This window comes from Salvelinus namaycush, unplaced genomic scaffold (assembly GCF_016432855.1).
Source record: "Salvelinus namaycush isolate Seneca unplaced genomic scaffold, SaNama_1.0 Scaffold329, whole genome shotgun sequence".
NCBI lineage: Eukaryota > Metazoa > Chordata > Actinopteri > Salmoniformes > Salmonidae > Salvelinus > Salvelinus namaycush.
Window position 1 is genome coordinate 79502 of NW_024060219.1, and position 21681 is coordinate 101182.

General features: G+C 44.2%; 1 protein-coding gene across 1 annotated transcript in view; it reads left to right on the forward strand.

Moving 5' to 3' along the window:
* Positions 1-21681, forward strand: part of LOC120040143 (receptor-type tyrosine-protein phosphatase mu-like) — a gene marked incomplete at both ends in the record, with an annotated part of 207391 nt that overhangs the window by 61895 nt on the left and 123815 nt on the right. Inside the window, 4 exons of the mRNA XM_038985393.1 lie at positions 31-339; positions 4035-4144; positions 12942-13143; positions 15636-15738. Coding sequence (XP_038841321.1) covers positions 31-339; positions 4035-4144; positions 12942-13143; positions 15636-15738 — 724 coding nt within the window. The remainder of the gene's footprint in view (positions 1-30; positions 340-4034; positions 4145-12941; positions 13144-15635; positions 15739-21681) is intronic.

The window sequence follows — 21681 nt, forward strand, 5'->3', positions numbered from 1 at the left end:
TATCGTTTATATATTTAATCTCCCCCACAGAGCCAATCCACGGTCCCAGTCAACTAGAAGTCGTTGACGTCCAATCTAAACAAGTCACTGTTCGCTGGGAACCGTTTGGCTACAACGTGACGCGTTGTCATAGCTACAACCTGACGGTGCAGTACCGGTCCCGAGTGGCGGGGAAGGACGAGACCCGGGAGGAGGTGTGTTACGACACCCTGGGTCGCGACCCCCAGCACACCATCCACAACCTGACCCCCTACACCAACCTGTCAGTTAAACTGGTCCTCAAGAACCCAGAGGGGGTCAAAGAGAGCACAGAGATGGAGGTACAGACGGATGAAGATGGTGAGTGTTATAATACCTTAGAATGGTTATAACATGTTTGTGAAGGGTTATGAAGGTGTATAAAGGTGTTAAAGAACACAGAGGGGGTCAAAGAGAGCACAGAGATGGAGCTACAGACGGATGAAGATGGTGAGTGTCATAATACCTTAGAATGGTTATAACATGTTTGTGAAGGGTTATGAAGGTGTATAAATGTGTTAAAGAACACAGAGGGGGTCAAAGAGAGCACAGAGATGGAGGTACAGACGGATGAAGATGGTGAGTGTTATAATACCTTAGAATGGTTATAACATGTTTGTGAAGGGTTATGAAGGTGTATAAATGTGTTAAAGAACACAGAGGGGGTCAAAGAGAGCCCAGAAATGGAGCTACAGACAAACAGGGACAGTGCAATCAAGTGTTCTTTTGAGATTTAGCTGCAGACCGATAATCATGTCTTATGTAATATAAAGTGTTGATGAGTCTTAAAGGGGTACTTCATGTATTGTAATATAAAGTGTTGATGAGTCCTTAAAGGGATACTTCATGTATTGTAATATAAAGTGTTGATGAGTTTTAAAGGGATACTTCATGTATTGTAATATAAAGTGTTGATGAGTCTTAAAGGGATACTTCATGTATTGTAATATAAATTGTTGATGAGTCTTAAAGGGATACTTCATGTATTGTAATATAAAGTGTTGATGAGTCTTAAAGGGGTACTTCATGTATTGTAATATAAAGTGTTGATGAGTCTTAAAGGGATACTTCATGTATTGTAATATAAAGTGTTGATGAGTCTTAAAGGAATACTTCATGTATTGTAATATAAAGTGTTGATGAGTCTTAAAGGGATACTTCATGTATTGTAATATAAAGTGTTGATGAGTCTTAAAGGGATACTTCATGTATTGTAATATAAAGTGTTGATGAGTCTTAAAGGGATACTTCATGTATTGTAATATAAAGTGTTGATGAGTCTTAAAGGAATACTTCATGTATTGTAATATAAAGTGTTGATGAGTCTTAAAGGAATACTTCAGGATGTTGACAATGAGGCCCTTCATCTACTTCCCCAGAGTCAGATGAACTCATGGATACAATTTTTATGTCTCTGTGTCCAGTATGAAGGATGTTAGGTATTTTCGCGAGACAATGCTAACGAGTGACTAGATGTCTATGGGTATCATTAATATTTCTCACTCCGATTATATTTCCTCACATTTCTTTACCTTGTATTACTCCAGTGGTCCATTACATGTCAGTCTAAACACTGACTAGACCTGTCTAAAGACTGACTAGACCTGTCTAAAGACTGACTAGACCTGTCTAAAGACTGACAAGACCTGTCTAAAGACTGACTACACATGTCTAAAGACTGACTAGACCTGTCTAAAGACTGACTAGACCTGTCTAAAGACTGACTACACCTTTCTAAAGACTGACTAGACCTGTCTAAAGACTGACTAGACCTGTCTAAAGACTGACTAGACCTGTCTAAAGACTGACTACACCTGTCTAAAGACTGACTAGACCTGTCTAAAGACTGACTAGACCTGTCTAAAGACTGACTAGACCTGTCTAAAGACTGACTAGGCCTGTCTAAAGACTGACTAAACCTGTCTAAAGACTGATTAGACCTGTCTAAAGACTGACTAGACCTGTCTAAAGACTGACTAGACCTGTCTAAAGACTGACTAGACCTTTCTAAAGACTGACTAGACCTGTCTAAAGACTGACTAGACCTGTCTAAAGACTGACTAGACCTGTCTAAAAGACTGACTAGACCTGTCTAAAGACTGACTAGACCTGTCTAAAGACTGACTAGACCTGTCTAAAGACTGACTAGACCTGTCTAAAATCTGACTAGACCTGTCTAAAGATGGACTAGACCTGTCTAAAGACTGACTACACCTTTCTAAAGACTGACTAGACCTGTCTAAAGACTGACTACACCTGTCTAAAGACTGACTAGACCTGTCTAAAGACTGACTAGACCTGTCTAAACACTGACTAGACCTGTTTAAAGACTGACTAGACCTGTCTAAACACTGACTAGACCTGTTTAAAGACTGACTAAACCTTTCTAAAGACTGACTAGACCTGTCTAAAGACTGACTAGACCTGTCTAAAGACTGACTAGACCTGTCTAAAGACTGACTAGACCTGTCTAAACTCTGACTAGACCTGTCTAAAGACGGACTAGACCTGTCTAAAGACTGACTACACCTTTCTAAAGACTGACTAGACCTGTCTAAAGACTGACTACACCTGTCTAAAGACTGACTAGACCTGTCTAAAGACTGACAAGACCTGTCTAAAGACTGACTACACATGTCTAAAGACTGACTAGACCTGTCTAAAGACTGACTAGACCTGTCTAAAGACTGACTAGGCCTGTCTAAAGATTGACTAGACCTGTCTAAAGACTGACTAGACCTGTCTAAAGACTGACTAGACCTATCTAAAGACTGACTAGACCTGTCTAAAGACTGACTAGACCTTTCTAAAGACTGACTAGACCTGTCTAAAGACTGACTAGACCTGTCTAAAGACTGACTACACCTGTCTAAAGACTGACTAGACCTGTCTAAAGACTGACTAGACCTGTCTAAAGACTGACCAGACCTGTCTAAACTCTGACTAGACCTGTCTAAAGACTGACTAGACCTGTCTAAAGACTGACTAGACCTGTCTAAAGATACTAGACCTGTCTAAAGACTGACTAAACCTGTCTAAAGACTGACTAGACCTGTTTAAAGACTGACTACACCTGTCTAAAGACTGACTAGACCTGTCTAAACTCTGACTAGACCTGTTTAAACTCTGACTAGACCTGTCTAAAGACTGACTAGACCTGTCTAAAGACTGACTAGACCTGTTTAAAGACTGACTAGACCTGTCTAAAGACTGACTAGACCTGTCTAAACACTGACTAGACCTGTTTAAAGACTGACTAGACCTGTCTAAAGACTGACTAGACCTGTCTAAAGACTGACTAGACCTGTCTAAAGACTGACTAGACCTGTCTAAAGACTGACTAGACCTGTCTAAACTCTGACTAGACCTGTCTAAAGACTGACTAGACCTGTCTAAAGACTGACTAGACCTGTCTAAAAACTGACTAGACATGTCTAAAGACTGACTAGACCTGTCTAAAGACTGACTAGACCTGTCTAAACTCTGACTAGACCTGTCTAAAGACTGACTAGACCTGTCTAAAGACTGACAAGACCTGTCTAAAGACTGACTAGACCTTTTTAAAGATACTAGACCTGTCTAAAGACTGACTAGACCTGTCTAAAGACTGACTAGATGTCTCAAAGTCCCAGGAATACACTAAGGTATTATCAAATGATCTAATTAAAGTCTGAGGGAAGGGAATTTTGTCTTTTTTTCATCCAATTTGTTTACTTAAATCCAATAAAATGGTGAAATGTTTTGTTGAATTCACGTCAGTTGACAACTCAAAGTAGACGTTGAAATAACATCTGTGTCACGTGAGATGGTGGTAACGACACACTTAGAGTACGTTCTTTCTACATGCTTGTTTGGGAAATACCGATGATTCTGGTACGGTCATCGTAAGGCTTAAGTTACATCGCAATTAGTGGAACGAATTAGTGAATCAGAATCCGACCGCTTCTGTAAACGCAGGCTATATGTAATGAAGCTTTGTGTTTCTCATGTGTTTGTTCTGGTCCTGTCCCCCTCAGTACCTGGAGCGGTCCCTCTGGAGTCCATCCAGGGCAGTGCTTATGAAGAGAAGATGATCCTGAAATGGAGAGAACCAGCCCAGACCTACGGAATCATCACTCAGTACGAGGTGAAACGACGGATTCATTGGTTTTTAATTCATTAGATGACGGCAAATATTGCATCCTTGAAAATAACCACACAACACGTTTCTTCTTTTCCCTCGATTCTCCTCGATTCAGTTTGTTATGCACGTTGCTTGGAGAACGAGTTTGTCCATGAAGACTGCCCAAATGTGCCTAATTTGTTTATTAATAACTTTTTCAAGTTCAAAATTGTGCACTATCCTAAAACAATAGCATGGTATTCTTTCACTGTAATAGCTACTGTAAATTGGCCAGTGCAGATAGATTAACAAGAATTTAAGCTTTCTGCCCATATCAGATACAAGCTCATGCTAATCGCATTAGCCTACGTTAGCTAAACCGTCCCGTGGAAGGGACACCGAACCCGAAAAGTTTTAATAACTCTATATATCATGTCCATACTATAGGTTAACTCTGTCTATATATATATATATATATATATATCATATCCATACTATAGGTTAACTCTGTCTATATATATATATATATATATATATATATATATATATATATCATATCCATACTATAGGTTAACTATGTCTATATATATATCATATCCATACTATAGGTTAACTATGTCTATATATATATATATATATATATATCATATCCATACTATAGGTTAACTCTGTCTATATATATATATATATATATATATATATATATATATATATATATATATATATATATATATCATGTCCATACTATAGGTTAACTCTCTATATATATCGTGTCCATACTATAGGTTAACTCTCTATATATATCATGTCCATACTATAGGTTAACTCTGTCAATATATATATCATGTCCATACTATAGGTTAACTCTGTCAATATATATATCATGTCCATACTATAGGTTAACTCTGTCTATATATATATCATGTCCATACTATAGGTTAACTCTCTATATATATCATGTCCATACTATAGGTTAACTCTCTATATATATCATGTCCATACTATAGGTTAACTCTCTATATATATCATGTCCATACTATAGGTTAACTCTTTATATATATCATGTCCATACTATAGGTTAACTCTATATATATATCATATCCATACTATAGGTTAACTCTTTATATATATCATGTCCATACTATAGGTTAACTCTCTATATATATCATGTCCATACTATAGGTTAACTCTTTATATATATCATGTCCATACTATAGGTTAACTCTCTATATATATCATGTCCATACTATAGGTTAACTCTCTATATATATCATGTCCATACTATAGGTTAACTCTCTATATATATCATGTCCATACTATAGGTTAACTCTTTATATATATCATGTCCATACTATAGGTTAACTCTCTATATATATCATGTCCATACTATAGGTTAACTCTGTCTATATATCATGTCCATACTATAGGTTAACTCTCTATATATATCATGTCCATACTATAGGTTAACTCTGTTTATATATATATCATGTCCATACTATAGGTTAACTCTGTCAATATATCATGTCCATACTATAGGTTAACTCTGTCAATATATATATCATGTCCATATTATAGGTTAACTCTGTCAATATATCATGTCCATACTATAGGTTAACTCTGTCTATATATCATATCCTTACTATAGGTTAACTATGTCTATATATCATATCCTTACTATAGGTTAACTATGTCTATATATCATATCCATACTATAGGTTAACTCTGTCTATATAAATATTGTCCATACTATAGGTTAACTCTGTCAATATATCACATCCATATTATCCAAAAACAGAAGCGAAGGATTCGACTACTGCTTTGCTTCCCTACTGAAGGATGTCGGTGGCAAACTTGCCAGAGTAAATTATTCAAAAATGTTATATTGATTTAATTAAAGTTCGCTAACGTTATATCGATTGTGAGGTTGTGAGGTTGTGACAATAACGTTAGCTAGACCTACTAGTAGACGAGTTACGTTCCGTCTCCTAGAGATGAACGTACTTTGGTGCGAAAAGTGCAAATCAAACCCAGAACAGCAGCAAAGGACCTTGTGAAGACGCTGGAGGAAACAGTTACAAAAAGTATCTATATCCACAGTAAAATGAGTCCTATATCGACATAACCTGAAAGGCCGCTCAACATGGAAGAAGCCACTACTCCAAAACCGCCATAAAAAAAGCCAGACTACAGTTTGCAACTGCACATGGGGACAAAGATCGTACTTTTTGGAGAAATGTCCTCTGGTCTGATGAAACAAAAATAGAACTGTTTGGCCATAATGACCATTGTTATGTTAGGGGGGAAAAGGGGGAGGCTTGCAAGCCGAAGAACACCATCCCAACCATAAAGCATGGGGTTGGAAGCATCATGTTGTGGGGGTGCTTTTCTGCAGGAGGGACTGGTACACTGCACAAAATAGATGGCATCATGAGAAGGGAAAATTATGTGGATATATTGAAGCAACATCTTAAGATCAGGAAGTTAAAGGATGCTTGGGTCTTCCAAATGGACAATGACCCCAAGCATACTTCCAAAGTTATGGCAAAATGGCTTAAGGACAACAAAGTCAAGGTATTGGAGTGGCCATCACAAAGCCCTGACCTCAATCCTATAGAAACTTTGTGGGCAGAACTGAAAAAGCGTGTTCGAGCAAGGAGGCCTACAAACCTGACTCCGTTACACCAGCTCTGTCAGGAGGAATGGGCCAAAATTCACCCAACTTATTGTGAGAAGCTTGTGGAAGACTACCCGAAATGTTTGACCCAAGTTAAACAATTTAAAGGCAATGCTACCAAATGCTAATTGAGTGTATGTAAACTTCTGACCATCTGGGAATGTGATGAAATAAATAAAAGCTGAAATAAATCATTCTCTCTACTATTATTCCGACATTTCACATTCTTAATATAAAGTGGTGATCCTAACTGACCTAAGACAGGGGAATTTTTACTAGGATTAAATGTCAGGAATTGTGAAAAACTGAGTTTAAATGTATTTGGCTAAGGTGTATGTAAACTTCCGACTTCAACTGTATAATGATAACTGTAGGCTATATAACTTTAATGATAACTATAGGCTATATAACTTTAATGATAACTATAGGCTATTTAACTATAAAACATTTGTGAGCATCCACACTAGAGGAAAGTTTATCTTTCTACAATTCTACACCTGTCAATCAACTGATCAACACATCATACTACCCGTATTAATGTAAAACCTTCCCTAAATATCTATGGTAAAAATGTACAGATCTAGGATCTTAATTTGATCACCCTGTTGCAGGAGAATTTTCCTGCAATTCAGGAAATGTAAAATGTGTAGTGTATTTCCACTTTGATATTTCAGACTTGGTTTTCCCTTAAGAAAAATGTATCAACCCCACCAAAAAAAGGCCATTAATTATAATCCACATAATAATTCAGCTAATTTCCTGTAGCTGCAGGAATATTTTTCTGCCGTAGCAAACTGGCTCAAATGAAGGTCCAACATCTGTAGCAGGCTATAGTATTGACAAAGCAAGCATGAGCAATCACTACTATCACTATAATAACTGCAATACTGTATATAACATAATTATAAAGCTTCTCGTTCTGTATTATTTACTTGTCCAACCAACACAGACATGAGCTAACGTCCAGCACCCTAACAAAAGCTCAATTTACATTTTCCCAGCTAGGAAACATTATAAGCATTCATATGCACAATTAATCCGTTTTTAGTTTTACGTCCCTTCTATCGTCACGTCAGTGTCATTTTAATCTCTCTCTCTCTATATCTATCTCTCTCCACTCTCTCTCCACTCTCTCTCCTCTCTCTCTCTCTCTCTCTCTCTCCACTCTCTCCTCTCTCTCTCTCTCTTCTCTCTTCTCCACTCTCTCTCTCTATATATATCTCTCTCCACTCTCTCTCCTCTCTCTCTCTTCTCTCTTCTCTTCTCTCTATGTTATATGGTTTGGCATCACAGCAGACTCATTCCACCAGACAAAGACCAAATAACACACACACACACACACACACACACACACACACACACACACACACACACACACACACACACACACACACACACACACACACACACACACACACACACACACACACACACACACAAGGCAGACTCATTCCACACGCAGACAAAGACAAAATGAGAAGAAGCCTCCAAGCATTTCAGAAACTTGATGGACACAAATTATGCAGCACTCCAAACTGTTCCTTTGTGAATTGAAATTGGAATTATAATTAATGTTTTTCTACTATGATGCGGAACCTGGAGTGGTGTCTTAAAGTGGGCTTTTATACATTATACACAGAGCCTTCAGAAAGTATTCATACCCCTTGACTTATTCCACATTAACAGTGATGATACTGGATAAACAACTAGACTACAGGAAGTAAACGGTGATGATACCGGATAAACAACTAGACTACAGAAAGTAAATGGTGATGATACCGGATAAACAACTAGACTACAGAAAGTAAACGGTGATGATACTAGATAAACAACTAGACTACAGAAAGTAAACGGTGATGATACTGGATAAACAACTAGACTACAGAAAGTAAACGGTGATGATACCGGATAAACAACTAGACTACAGAAAGTAAACGGTGATGATACCGGATAAACAACTAGACTACAGAAAGTAAACGGTGATGATACCGGATAAACAACTAGACTACAGAAAGTAAACGGTGATGATACCGGATAAACAACTAGACTACAGAAAGTAAACGGTGATGATACTGGATAAACAACTAGACTACAGAAAGTAAACGGTGATGATACCGGATAAACAACTAGACTACAGAAAGTAAACGGTGATGATACCGGATAAACAACTAGACTACAGAAAGTAAATGGTGATGATACTGGATAAACAACTAGACTACAGAAAGTAAACGGTGATGATACCGGATAAACAACTAGACTACAGAAAGTAAACGGTGATGATACCGGATAAACAACTAGACTACAGAAAGTAAACGGTGATGATACCGGATAAACAACTAGACTACAGGAAGTAAACGGTGATGATACCGGATAAACAACTAGACTACAGAAAGTAAACGGTGATGATACCGGATAAACAACTAGACTACAGAAAGTAAATGGTGATGATACTGGATAAACAACTATTTTAGCAGGTTCTGTAAATTATATGACATGTATATTTTTCCTCCTTCTCCCCCTTTTTATCTCAACCCCAAAACATTGCCAACTTATTTCCACAAGGTCCAAACCTCTTGACAAGATTGCTTGTGTAGTTGACACTGTCTTTAGAACAGTTTGGGGCGGCAGGTAGCCTAGTGGTTAGAGTGTAGGGGCGGCAGGTAGCCTAGTGGTTAGAGTGTAGGGGGCGGCAGGTAGCCTAGTGGTTAGAGTGTAGGGGCGGCAGGTAGCCTAGTGGTTAGAGTGTAGGGGGCGGCAGGTAGCCTAGTGGTTAGAGTGTAGGGGCGGCAGGTAGCCTAGTGGTTAGAGTGTAGGGGCGGCAGGTAGCCTAGTGGTTAGAGTGTAGGGGGCGGCAGGTAGCCTAGTGGTTAGAATGTAGGGGCGGCAGGTAGCCTAGTGGTTAGAGTGTAGGGGCGGCAGGTAGCCTAGTGGTTAGAGTGTAGGGGCGGCAGGTAGCCTAGTGGTTAGAGTGTAGGGACTGCAGGTAGCCTAGTGGTTAGAGTGTAGGGGCGGCTGGTAGCCTAGTGGTTAGAGTGTAGGGGCGGCAGGTAGCCTAGTGGTTAGAGTGTAGGGACTGCAGGTAGCCTAGTGGTTAGAGTGTAGGGACGGCAGGTAGCCTAGTGGTTAGAGTGTAGAGGTGACAGGTAGTCTAGTCGTTAGAGTGTAGAGGCGGCAGGTAGCCTAGTGGTTAGACTGTAGAGGTGGCAGGTAGTCTAGTGGTTAGAGTGTAGAGGTGACAGGTAGTCTAGTGGTTAGAGGGTAGAGGTGGCAGGTCGCCTAGTGGTTAGAGTGTAGGGACTGCAGGTAGCCTAGTGGTTAGAGTGTAGGGGGGGTCAGGTAGTCTAGTGGTTAGAGTGTAGAGGCGGCAGGTAGCCTAGTGGTTAGACTGTAGAGGTGGCAGGTAGTCTAGTGGTTAGAGTGTAGAGGTGACAGGTAGTCTAGTGGTTAGAGGGTAGAGGTGGCAGGTCGCCTAGTGGTTAGAGTGTAGGGACTGCAGGTAGCCTAGTGGTTAGAGTGTAGGGGGGGTCAGGTAGTCTAGTGGTTAGAGTGTAGAGGTGGCAGGTAGTCTAGTGGTTAGAGTGTAGGGGAGCAGGTAGTCTAGTGGTTAGAGTGTAGGGGGGGCAGGTAGCCTAGTGGTTAGAGTGTAGGGGGCGGCAGGTAGCCTAGTGGTTAGAGTGTAGGGGCGGCAGGTAGCCTAGTGGTTAGAGTGTAGGGGCGGCAGGTAGCCTAGTGGTTAGAGTGTAGGGGGCGGCAGGTAGCCTAGTGGTTAGAATGTAGGGGCGGCAGGTAGCCTAGTGGTTAGAGTGTAGGGGCGGCAGGTAGCCTAGTGGTTAGAGTGTAGGGGCGGCAGGTAGCCTAGTGGTTAGAGTGTAGGGACTGCAGGTAGCCTAGTGGTTAGAGTGTAGGGGCGGCTGGTAGCCTAGTGGTTAGAGTGTAGGGGCGGCAGGTAGCCTAGTGGTTAGAGTGTAGGGACTGCAGGTAGCCTAGTGGTTAGAGTGTAGGGACGGCAGGTAGCCTAGTGGTTAGAGTGTAGAGGTGACAGGTAGTCTAGTCGTTAGAGTGTAGAGGCGGCAGGTAGCCTAGTGGTTAGACTGTAGAGGTGGCAGGTAGTCTAGTGGTTAGAGTGTAGAGGTGACAGGTAGTCTAGTGGTTAGAGGGTAGAGGTGGCAGGTCGCCTAGTGGTTAGAGTGTAGGGACTGCAGGTAGCCTAGTGGTTAGAGTGTAGGGGGGGTCAGGTAGTCTAGTGGTTAGAGTGTAGAGGTGGCAGGTAGTCTAGTGGTTAGAGTGTAGGGGAGCAGGTAGTCTAGTGGTTAGAGTGTAGGGGGGGCAGGTAGCCTAGTGGTTAGAGTGTAGGGGCGGCAGGTAGCCTAGTGGTTAGAGTGTAGGGGGGGAAGGTAGCCTAGTGGTTAGAGTGTAGAGGTGGCAGGTAGTCTAGTGGTTAGAGTGTAGGGGTGGCAGGTAGCCTAGTGGTTAGAGTGTAGGGAGGCAGGTAGTCTAGTGGTTAGAGTGTAGGGAGGCAGGTAGCCTAGTGGTTAGAGTGTAGGGGGGGCAGGTAGTCTAGTGGTTAGAGTGTAGAGGTGGCAGGTAGTCTAGTGGTTAGAGTGTAGGGGCAGCAGGTAACCTAGTGGTTAGAGTGTTGGGGCGGCAGGTAGCCTAGTGGTTAGAGTGCAGAGGTGGCAGGTAGCCTAGTGGTTAGAGTGTAGGGGGGCAGGTAGCCTGGTGGTTAGAGCGTAAGGGCGGCAGGTAGCCTAGTGGTTAGAGTGTAGGGGGGGCAGGTAGCCTAGTGGTTAGAGTGTAGGGGCGGCAGGTAGCCTAGTGGTTAGAGTGGAGGGGTGGCAGGTAGCCTAGTGGTTAGAGCGTAAGGGTGGCAGGTAGCCTAATGGTTAGAGCGTAAGGGTGGCAGGTACCCTAGTGGTTAGAGTGGAGGGGTGGCAGGTAGCCTTGTGGTTAGAGCGTAAGGGCGGCAGGTAGTCTAGTGGTTAGAGTGTAGGGGGGCAGGTAGTCTAGTGGTTAGAGTGTAGGGGCGGCAGGTAGCCTAGTGGTTAGAGTGTAGAGGTGGCAGGTAGCCTAGTGGTTAGAGTGGAGGGGTGGCAGGGTAGCCTAGCGGTTAGAGTGTAGGGGCGGCAGGTAGCCTAGTGGTTAGAGTGTAGAGGTGGCAGGTAGCCTAGTGGTTAGAGTGTAGGGGGGCAGGTAGCCTAGTGGTTAGAGTGTAGGGGGGGGCAGGTAGCCTAGTGGTTAGAGTGTAGGGGCGGCAGGTAGCCTAGTGGTTAGAGCGTAAGGGTGGCAGGTAGCCTAATGGTTAGAGCGTAAGGGTGGCAGGTACCCTAGTGGTTAGAGTGGAGGGGTGGCAGGTAGCCTTGTGGTTAGAGCGTAAGGGCGGCAGGTAGTCTAGTGGTTAGAGTGTAGGGGGGCAGGTAGTCTAGTGGTTAGAGTGTAGGGGCGGCAGGTAGCCTAGTGGTTAGAGTGTAGAGGTGGCAGGTAGCCTAGTGGTTAGAGTGGAGGGGTGGCAGGGTAGCCTAGCGGTTAGAGTGTAGGGGCGGCAGGTAGCCTAGTGGTTAGAGTGTAGAGGTGGCAGGTAGCCTAGTGGTTAGAGTGTAGAGGTGGCAGGTCGCCTAGTGGTTAGAGCGTAAGGGTGGCAGGTAGCCTAGTGGTTAGAGCGTTGGGCTAGTAACCGAAAGGTTGCACAATCAAATCCCCGAACTGACAAGGTGAAAATCTGTCATTCTGCCCTTGAACAAAGCAGTTCACCCACTGTTCCTAGGCCGTCATTGTAAATAATAATGTGTTCTTAACTGACTTGCCTAGTTAAATAAAGGTAAAAAAAAAAAAAAGTGAGAATGCCAATCTCATTGTCCACAAGCAGATTGCAGTCTCTCCGTGTGCATATGCAGTACACTGTCAAGGTATAGAAACAGACCAAAATAACTATCATATTCCCTCTGTCTGTTTGTCTGTTTGTCTCTGTCTGTTTGTCTCTGTCTGTCTGTCTGTCTGTATGTCTGTCTCTCTCTGTCTGTCTGTCTGTCTGTCTGTCTGTCTGTCTGTCTGTCTGTCTGTCTGTCTGTCTGTCTGTCTGTCTGTCTGTCTGTCTGTCTGTCTGTCTCTGTCTGTCTGTCTGTCTGTCTGTCTGTGTCTGTCTGTTTCCAGATCTCCTACAAGACGGTGAGCTCCTTTGACCCAGAGCTGGATCTCTCCAACCAGAGTGGGAAGGTCCTGAAACACAGCAATGAGACCAGCCACATCTTCCTGGGGCTGTACCCAGGATCCACGTACTCGTTCACCCTCCGAGCCTCCACCGCCAAGGGATATGGTCCACCAGTCATCACACAGTTCACCACCAAGATATCAGGTCAGTCCCTAGTCCCTAGACACCTAGCTCCTAGACACCTAGCTCCTAGACACTTAGCTCCTAGACACCTACACCAGTCATCACACAGTTCACCACCAAGATCTCAGGTCAGTCCCTAGTCCCTAGACACCTAGCTCCTATCCCCTAGACACCTAGACACCTAGCTCCTAGACACCTAGACACCTATCCCCTAGACACCTAGCTCCTAGACACCTAGTTCCTAGACACCTAGCTCCTAGACACCTAGACTCCTAGCTCCTAGACACCTAGCTCCTAGACACCTAGACACCTATCCCCTAGACACCTAGCTCCTAGACACCTAGCTCCTAGACACCTAGACACCTAGCTCCTAGACACCTAGACACCTAGCTTCTAGACACCTAGCTCCTAGACACCTAGACACCTATCCCCTAGACACCTAGCTCCCAGACATCTAGCTCCTAGACACCTAGACACCTAGCTCCTAAACACCTAGACACCTAGCTCCTAGACACCTAGTCACCTAGCTCCTAGACACCTAGACACCTAGCTCCTAGACACCTAGCTCCTAGACACCTAGACACCTAGCTCCTAGACACATAGCTCCTAGACACCTAGCTCCTAGACACCTAGACACCTAGCTCCTAGACACCTAGCCACCTAGCCACCTAGCTCCTAGACACCTAGCTCCTAGACACCTAGCTCCTAGACACCTAGCTCCTAGAGACCTAGCTCTTAGACAGGTAGACACCTAGCTCCTAGACACCTATCCCCTAGACACCTAGCTCCCAGACATCTAGCTCTTAGACACCTAGACACCTAGCTCATAGACACCTATCCCCTAGACACCTAGCTCCCAGACATCTAGCTCTTAGACACCTAGACACCTAGCTCCCAGTCACCTAGCTCTTAGACACCTAGACACCTAGCTCATAGACACCTATCCCCTAGACACCTAGCTCCCAGACATCTAGCTCTTAGACACCTAGACACCTATCCCCTAGAGACCTAGCTCCCAGACACCTAGCTTCTAGACACCTAGACACCTAGGCCCTAGAAACTAGACCATGGGTGGGCAAACGCTTTGGCTCGAATGCTACATCAGAATTTTGAAATTCAACGGAAAAGAAAAGGGCAGTTATTTTGACATATATACAGTGGGGTCCGAGATTATTGACATCCTTGATAAAAATGTGCAAAAATAAATAAATAATACAAATTATGAGCTGTATAGTATGCTACAAAAAAATAATGCTAATACCTACCCCCTAGACACCTATTCCCTAGACACCTAGCTCCTAGACACCTAGCCCCTAGACACATAGCTCCTAGACACCTACCCCCTAGACACCTAGTCCCTAGACACCTAGCCCCTAGAACCCTAGCCCCTAGACACCTAGCTCCTAGACACCTAGCTCCTAGACACCTAGCCCCTAGAACCCTAGCCCCTAGACACCTAGCTCCTAGACACCTAGCCCCTAGACACCTAGCCCCTAGACACCTAGCTCCTAGACACCTAGCCCCTAGAACCCTAGCCCCTAGACACCTAGCTCCTAGACACCTAGCCCCTAGACACCTAGCCCCTAGACACCTAGCTCCTAGACACCTAGCCCCTTGACACCTAGTCCCTAGACACCTAGCCCCTAGACACCTAGCCCCTAGACACCTAGCCCCTAGACACCTAGCCCCTAGACACCTAGCTCCTAGACACCTAGCCCCTAGACACCTAGCTCCTAGACACCTAGCCCCTAGACACCTAGCTCCTAGACACCTAGCCCCTAGAACCCTAGCCCCTATAGACCTAGCTCCTAGACACCTAGCCCCTAGACACCTAGCCCCTAGACACCTAGCTCCTAGACACCTAGCCCCTAGACACCTAGCCCCTAGACACCTATCTCCTAGACACCTAGCCCCTAGACACCTGGCCCCTATAGACCTAGCCCCTAGACACCTAGCCCCTAGACACCTAGCCGCTAGACACCTAGCCCCTAGACACCTAGCCCCTAGACACCTAGCTCCTTGACACCTAGCTCCTAGACACCTAGCCCCTAGACACCTAGCCCCTAGACACCTAGCCCCTAGACACCTAGCCCCTAGACACCTAGCCCCTAGACACCTAGCCGCTAGACACCTAGCCCCTAGACACCTAGCCCCTAGACACCTAGCCCCTAGACACCTAGCCCCTAGACACCTAGCCGCTAGACACCTAGCCCCTAGACACCTAGCTCCTAGACACCTAGCCCCTAGACACCTGGCCCCTATAGACCTAGCCCCTAGACACCTAGCCCCTAGACACCTAGCTCCTAGACACCTAGCCCCTAGACACCTAGCCCCTAGACACCTAGCTCCTAGACACCTAGCCCCTAGACACCTAGCCCCTAGACACCTAGCCCCTAGACACCTAGCCCCTAGACACCTAGCCCCTATAGACCTAGCCCCTAGACACCTAGCCCCTATACACCTAGACCTTAATCCCAGGAGACTGAGGTAGTATGTTCATGTTGTCCTTCTAGCTCCCTCCATGCCAGCCTATGACCAGGAGACATCTCTGAACCAGACAGACAGCACAGTGACTGTCCTGCTGAAACCGGCACAGAGCCGAGGGGCGCCTGTCAGGTAGGATGGTACACACACGCACGCACACACATTTCTATAAAAGAAAACTACTGAAATACCTTATTTACATAAGATTTCAGACACTTTGCTATTAGACTCGAAATTGAGCTCAGGTGCATCCTGTTTCCATTAATCATCCTTAAGATGTTTCTACAACTTGATTGGAGTCCACCTGTGGTAAATTCAATTGATTGGACATGATTTGGAAAGGCACACACCTGTCTATATAAGGTCCCACAGTTGAAGTGCATGTCAAAGCAAAAACCAAGCCATGAGGTGGAAAGAATTGTCCGTAGAGGTCCGAGACAGGATTGTATCGAGGCACAAATCTGGGGAAGGGTATAAAAAATGTCTGCAGCATTGAAGGTCTCCAAGAACACAGTGGCCTCCATCATTCTTAAATGGAAGAAGTTTGGAACCACCAAGACTCTTCCTAGAGCTGGCCGCCTGGCCAAACTGAGTAATCGAGGGAGAAGGGCCTTGGTCAGGGAGTTGAAGAACCCGATGTTCACTCTGACAGAGCTCCAGAGTTCCTCTTTGGAGATGGGAGAAACTTCCAGAATGACAACTATCTCTGCAGCACTCCACCAATCAGGCCTTTATGGTAGAGTGGCCAGATGGAAGCCACTCCTCAGTAAAAAGCACATGACAGCCCGCTTGGAGTTTGCCAAAAGTCATCTAAAGGAATCTCCGACCATGAGAAACAACATTATCTGGTCTGATGAAACCAAGCACACAGCCAAGACAACACAGGAGTGGCATAGGGACAAGTCTCTGAACGTCCTTGAGAGGTCCAGCAAGAGCCTGGACTTGATCTCGATCGAACATTTGAACATAACCGTGCAGCAACGCTCCCCATCCAACCAGACAGAGCTTGAGAGGATCTGCAGAAAAGAATGGGAGAAACTCCCCAAATACAGGTCTGCCAAGCTTGTAGCGTCATACCCAAAAAGACTCAAGGCTGTAATCGCTGCCAAAGGTGCTTCAACAAAGTACTGAGTTGATACATTTAATATATTTGCAAAATGTAAAAAAATTATGGTTTTGCTTTGTCCTTATGGGGTATTGTGTGTAAGTTGATGAGGGGAAAAAATGATTTAATTAATTTTAGAATAAGGCTGTAACGTAACAAAATTAGGAAAAAGTCAAGGGGGCTGATTACTTTCCCGAATGCCCTGTATGTGGTGCCAAACTGGATCAGAACATCTACTGCTTTCTGCTGTAGATGAGCAACCCAGAACTGTGTGAGTGTATTTGTATTTATTATGGATCCCCATTAGTTCCTGTCAAAGCAGCAGCTACTCTTCCTGGGGTTTATTATGGATCCCTGTGCTGCCATCCTGTTAGAAGGTAACAGATTATTTTATTACAAATGGTTAAGATGGATTTTCATTGTGTTCCATGGTGTTATTTGCCCCCTAGTGGAGCTTTCTGGTACTTAGAATGTACGCAAACAGGAAGTAGAGAATTCGTTCTGCACGCATAGAAGCAGCTAAAAACAACGCTACAGTGCAGGTCTTTCAGTGTAGTTATTTCTTGTCACGCTTCAGCCTTGGAAAATATTTGTTTGTAAGTTCGATTCAAGCATTTAGCTAGTGATGATAATCTTGTTATTGATAGAGTTGTTTACATATCAATGTTGGTTGGTTGCATTTACTCACACAAATTGCAATGCCTTTCATGTATGCCGTTAGCTGTATTGCTTTGCTCGTGCGTCATGCAAACGAATTGTAAAATATACAATACTGTAGTTTTGTTACCGATTCTAGTGTAATATGCTTTGTTATTCTACATAGATGGTTGTACATTATTAGAGTAATGAAAGGAGTTAGTCAATTACCATATGAGTAACAATTAGCTATATGGTTTGGCATCATGCCAGATGCATGGTACCTTAGCACGTGCTTTGTATTCATGCAACTTCAAATGTATAATGTACAGCTACAGTATGTCGGTCTGAATTGAATACTAAAGTATATTCTTTTCTGTATTTTGCAGTTTTACAACATAAACGTTTTCAATATATTCATTCAAGAAAAGTCACGCCTTGGGAGTTTTATTGAAGACTTAGTTGTTAGCTATCTGTCTAGTTTTGCATGGGAACACAACTCAAGGGCAGAATAATCCCCATTAGTTCCTGTCAAAGCAGCAGCTACTCTTCCTGGGGTTTATTATGGATCCCCGTTAGTTCCTGTCAAAGCAGCAGCTACACTTCCTGGGGTTTATTATGGATCCCCATTAGTTCCTGTCAAAGCAGCAGCTACTCTTCCTGGGGTTTATTATGGATCCCCGTTAGTTCCTGTCAAAGCAGCAGCTACACTTCCTGGGGTTTATTATGGATCCCCATTAGTTCCTGTCAAAGCAGCAGCTACACTTCCTGGGGTTTATTATGGATCCCCATTAGTTCCTGTCAAAGCAGCAGCTACTCTTCCTGGGGTTTATTATGGATCCCCGTTAGTTCCTGTCAAAGCAGCAGCTACACTTCCTAGGGTTTATTATGGATCCCCATTAGTTCCTGTCAAGGCAGCAGCTACTCTTCCTGGGGTTAAAAAATAATTGTGTTAATTATGGATCCACATTAGTTCCTGCTAAGAAATGAGCTGCTCTTCCTGGGGGTTTTAATGGATCCCCATTAGTTCAAATCAAATCAAATTGTATTAGTCACATGTGCCGAATACAACAGGTGTAGACCTTAGAGTGAAATGCTTACTTATGAGCCCTTAACCAACAATGCAGTTTAAAAAATATGGATAAGAATAAGAAATAAAAGTAATTAAAGAGCAGTAGTAAAATAACAATAGCGAGACTATATACATGGGGGTACAGGTACAGAGTCAATGTGGATGCTATATACAGGGTGTTACGGTACAGAGTCAATGTGGAGGCTATATACAGGGTGTTACGGTACAGAGTCAATGTGGAGGCTATATACAGTGGGTACCGGTACAGAGTCAATGTGAAGGCTATATACAGGGGGTATCGGTACAGAGTCAATGTGGAGGCTATATACATGGGGGTACAGGTACAGAGTCAATGTGGATGCTATATACAGGGTGTTACGGTACAGAGTCAATGTGGAGGCTATATACAGGGTGTTACGGTACAGAGTCAATGTGGAGGCTATATACAGGGTGTTACGGTACAGAGTCAATGTGGAGGCTATATACAGGGTGTTACGGTACAGAGTCAATGTGGAGGCTATATACAGGGTGTTACGGTACAGAGTCAATGTGGAGGCTATATACAGGGTGTTACGGTACAGAGTCAATGTGGAGGCTATATACAGGGGGTACCGGTACAGAGTCAATGTGAAGGCTATATACAGGGGGTATCGGTACAGAGCCAATGTGGAGGCTATATACAGTGGGTACCGGTACAGAGTCAATGTGAAGGCTATATACAGGGGGTATCGGTACAGAGTCAATGTGGAGGCTATATACAGGGGGTACCGGTACAGAGTCAATGTGGAGGCTATATACAGGGTGTTACGGTACAGAGTCAATGTGGAGGCTATATACAGGGGGTACCGGTACAGAGTCAATGTGGAAGCTATATACAGGGGGTCCCGGTACAGAGTTAATGTGGAGGCTATATACAGGGGGTACTGGTACAGAGTCAATGTGGAGGCTATATACAGGGGGTACTGGTACAGAGTCAATGTGGAGGCTATATACAGGGGGGTACCGGTACAGAGTCAATGTGGAGGCTATATACAGGGGGTACCGGTACAGAGTTAATGTGGAGGCTATATACAGGGGGTACTGGTACAGAGTCAATGTGGAGGCTATATACAGGGGGTACTGGTACAGAGTCAATGTGGAGGCTATATACAGGGGGTACCGGTACAGAGTCAATGTGGAGGCTATATACAGGGGGAACTGGTACAGAGTTAATGTGCTGGGGCACCGGTTAGTTGATTTAATTTGTACATGTATGTAGATTTATTAAAGTGACTATGCATAGATGACAACAGAGAGTAGCAGCGGTGTAAAGAGGAGGAGGGGGGATGGAAATAGTCTGGGTAGCCATTTGATTAGATGTTCAGGTGTCTTATGGCTTGGGGTTAGAAGCTGTTTAGAAGCCTCTTGGACCTAGACTTGTCGCTCCGGTACCTCTTACCGGTAGCAGAGAGAACAGTCTATGAGTAGAGTGTACGGATCCCCATTATTTCCTGCCAAGGCAGCAGCTACTCTGCCTGGGGTCTAAAACACATTAAGGCACTTGTCCTCTCCCCCTTGTTGTTGTTTGTAAATGGTCAAAGCAAAGAAATTCCTCCTGAATTCCTCCTGGAATCCTCCTGGATTCCTCCCGGATTCCTCCCGAATTCCTCCCGAATTCCTCCTGAATTCCTCCTGAATTCCTCCTGGATTCCTCCTGGATTCCTCCTGGATTCCTCCCGAATTCCTCCCGAATTCCTCCTGAATTCCTCCCGGATTCCTCCCGAATTCCTCCCGAATTCCTCCTGGATTCCTACTGAATTCCTCCTGGATTCCTCCCGAATTCCTCCTGGATTCCTCCCGGATTCCTCCAGGATTCCTCCTGAATTCCTCCTGGATTCCTCCCGAATTCCTCCTGGATTCCTCCCGGATTCCTCCAGGATTCCTCCTGAATTCCTCCTGGATTCCTCCCGAATTCCTCCTGGATTCCTACTGAATTCCTCCTGGATTCCTCCTGAATTCCTCCTGGATTCCTCCCGAATTCGATTCCTCCTGGATTCCTCCCGAATTCCTCCTGGAATCCTCCTGGATTCCTCCCGAATTCCTCTCGAATTCCTCCCGAATTCCTCCTGAATTCCTACTGGATTCCTCCTGGATTCCTACTGGATTCCTCCTGGATTCCTCCCGAATTCCTCCTGGATTCCTACTGGATTCCTCCCGAATTCCTCTCGAATTCCTCCCGAATTCCTCCTGAATTCCTACTGGATTCCTCCTGGATTCCTACTGGATTCCTCCCGGATTCCTCCTGGATTCCTCATGGATTCCTCCTGGATTCCTCCTGAATTCCTCCTGGATTCCTACTGAATTCCTCCTGGATTCCTCCTGAATTCCTCCTGGATTCCTCATGGATTCCTACTGAATTCCTCCTGGATTCCTCCTGAATTCCTCCTGGATTCCTCCTGAATAACTTCTGGATTCCTCCTGGATTCCTCCTGAATTCCTCCTGAATAACTTCTGGATTCCTCCTGAATTCCTCCTGAATAACTTCTGGATTCCTCCTGAATTCCTCCTGGATTCCTCCCGGATTCCTCCTGGATTCCTCATGGATTCCTCCTGGATTCCTCCTGGATTCCTCCTGAATTCCTCTTGAATTCCTCCCGGATTCCTCCTGGATTCCTCCTGAATAACTTCTGGATTCCTCCTGAATTCCTCCTGAATTCCTCCTGGATTCCTCCTGAATTCCTCCTGAATAACTTCTGGATTCCTCCTGAATAACTTCTGGAGTCCTCCTGGAATCCTCCTGGATATCATAATACATAATGCTTATACCATCAACTGTGGAATTCCAGCCACATCCACTGACTCATCTAACTGAAGAGAGCATTGCCGTTTTCATTTATTTATTTTTTATTCCAGATGCTTGTATGTCAACTGACATATGTCTTATTCTAGTGCCCGCTGTGTCATTGGAAAGTGGGACTGATTCCACCTTTATCGCTGCCTCCTCATCCAAGAGTAACACTGAGACATCACTCAGGCAGGGTTCAACGATCTCATCTCCTATATTGTGGGGGCTTCTTTGCCTTGGCTATATTTAGGATCACCTTGTATGAAGCTTTGAGGATAGCTCTGTTCCCTTTGAATGCCTGTTAGAGGGGCAGAGAAAGCATTTTGTCAAAAGCCACCTACAATGAACTATCATGTTAAATAAAACATCTAAATATGACCTACTCTTGATTTATCTTATCGGTTGTGTGTGTGTGTGTGTGTGTGTGTGTGTGTGTGT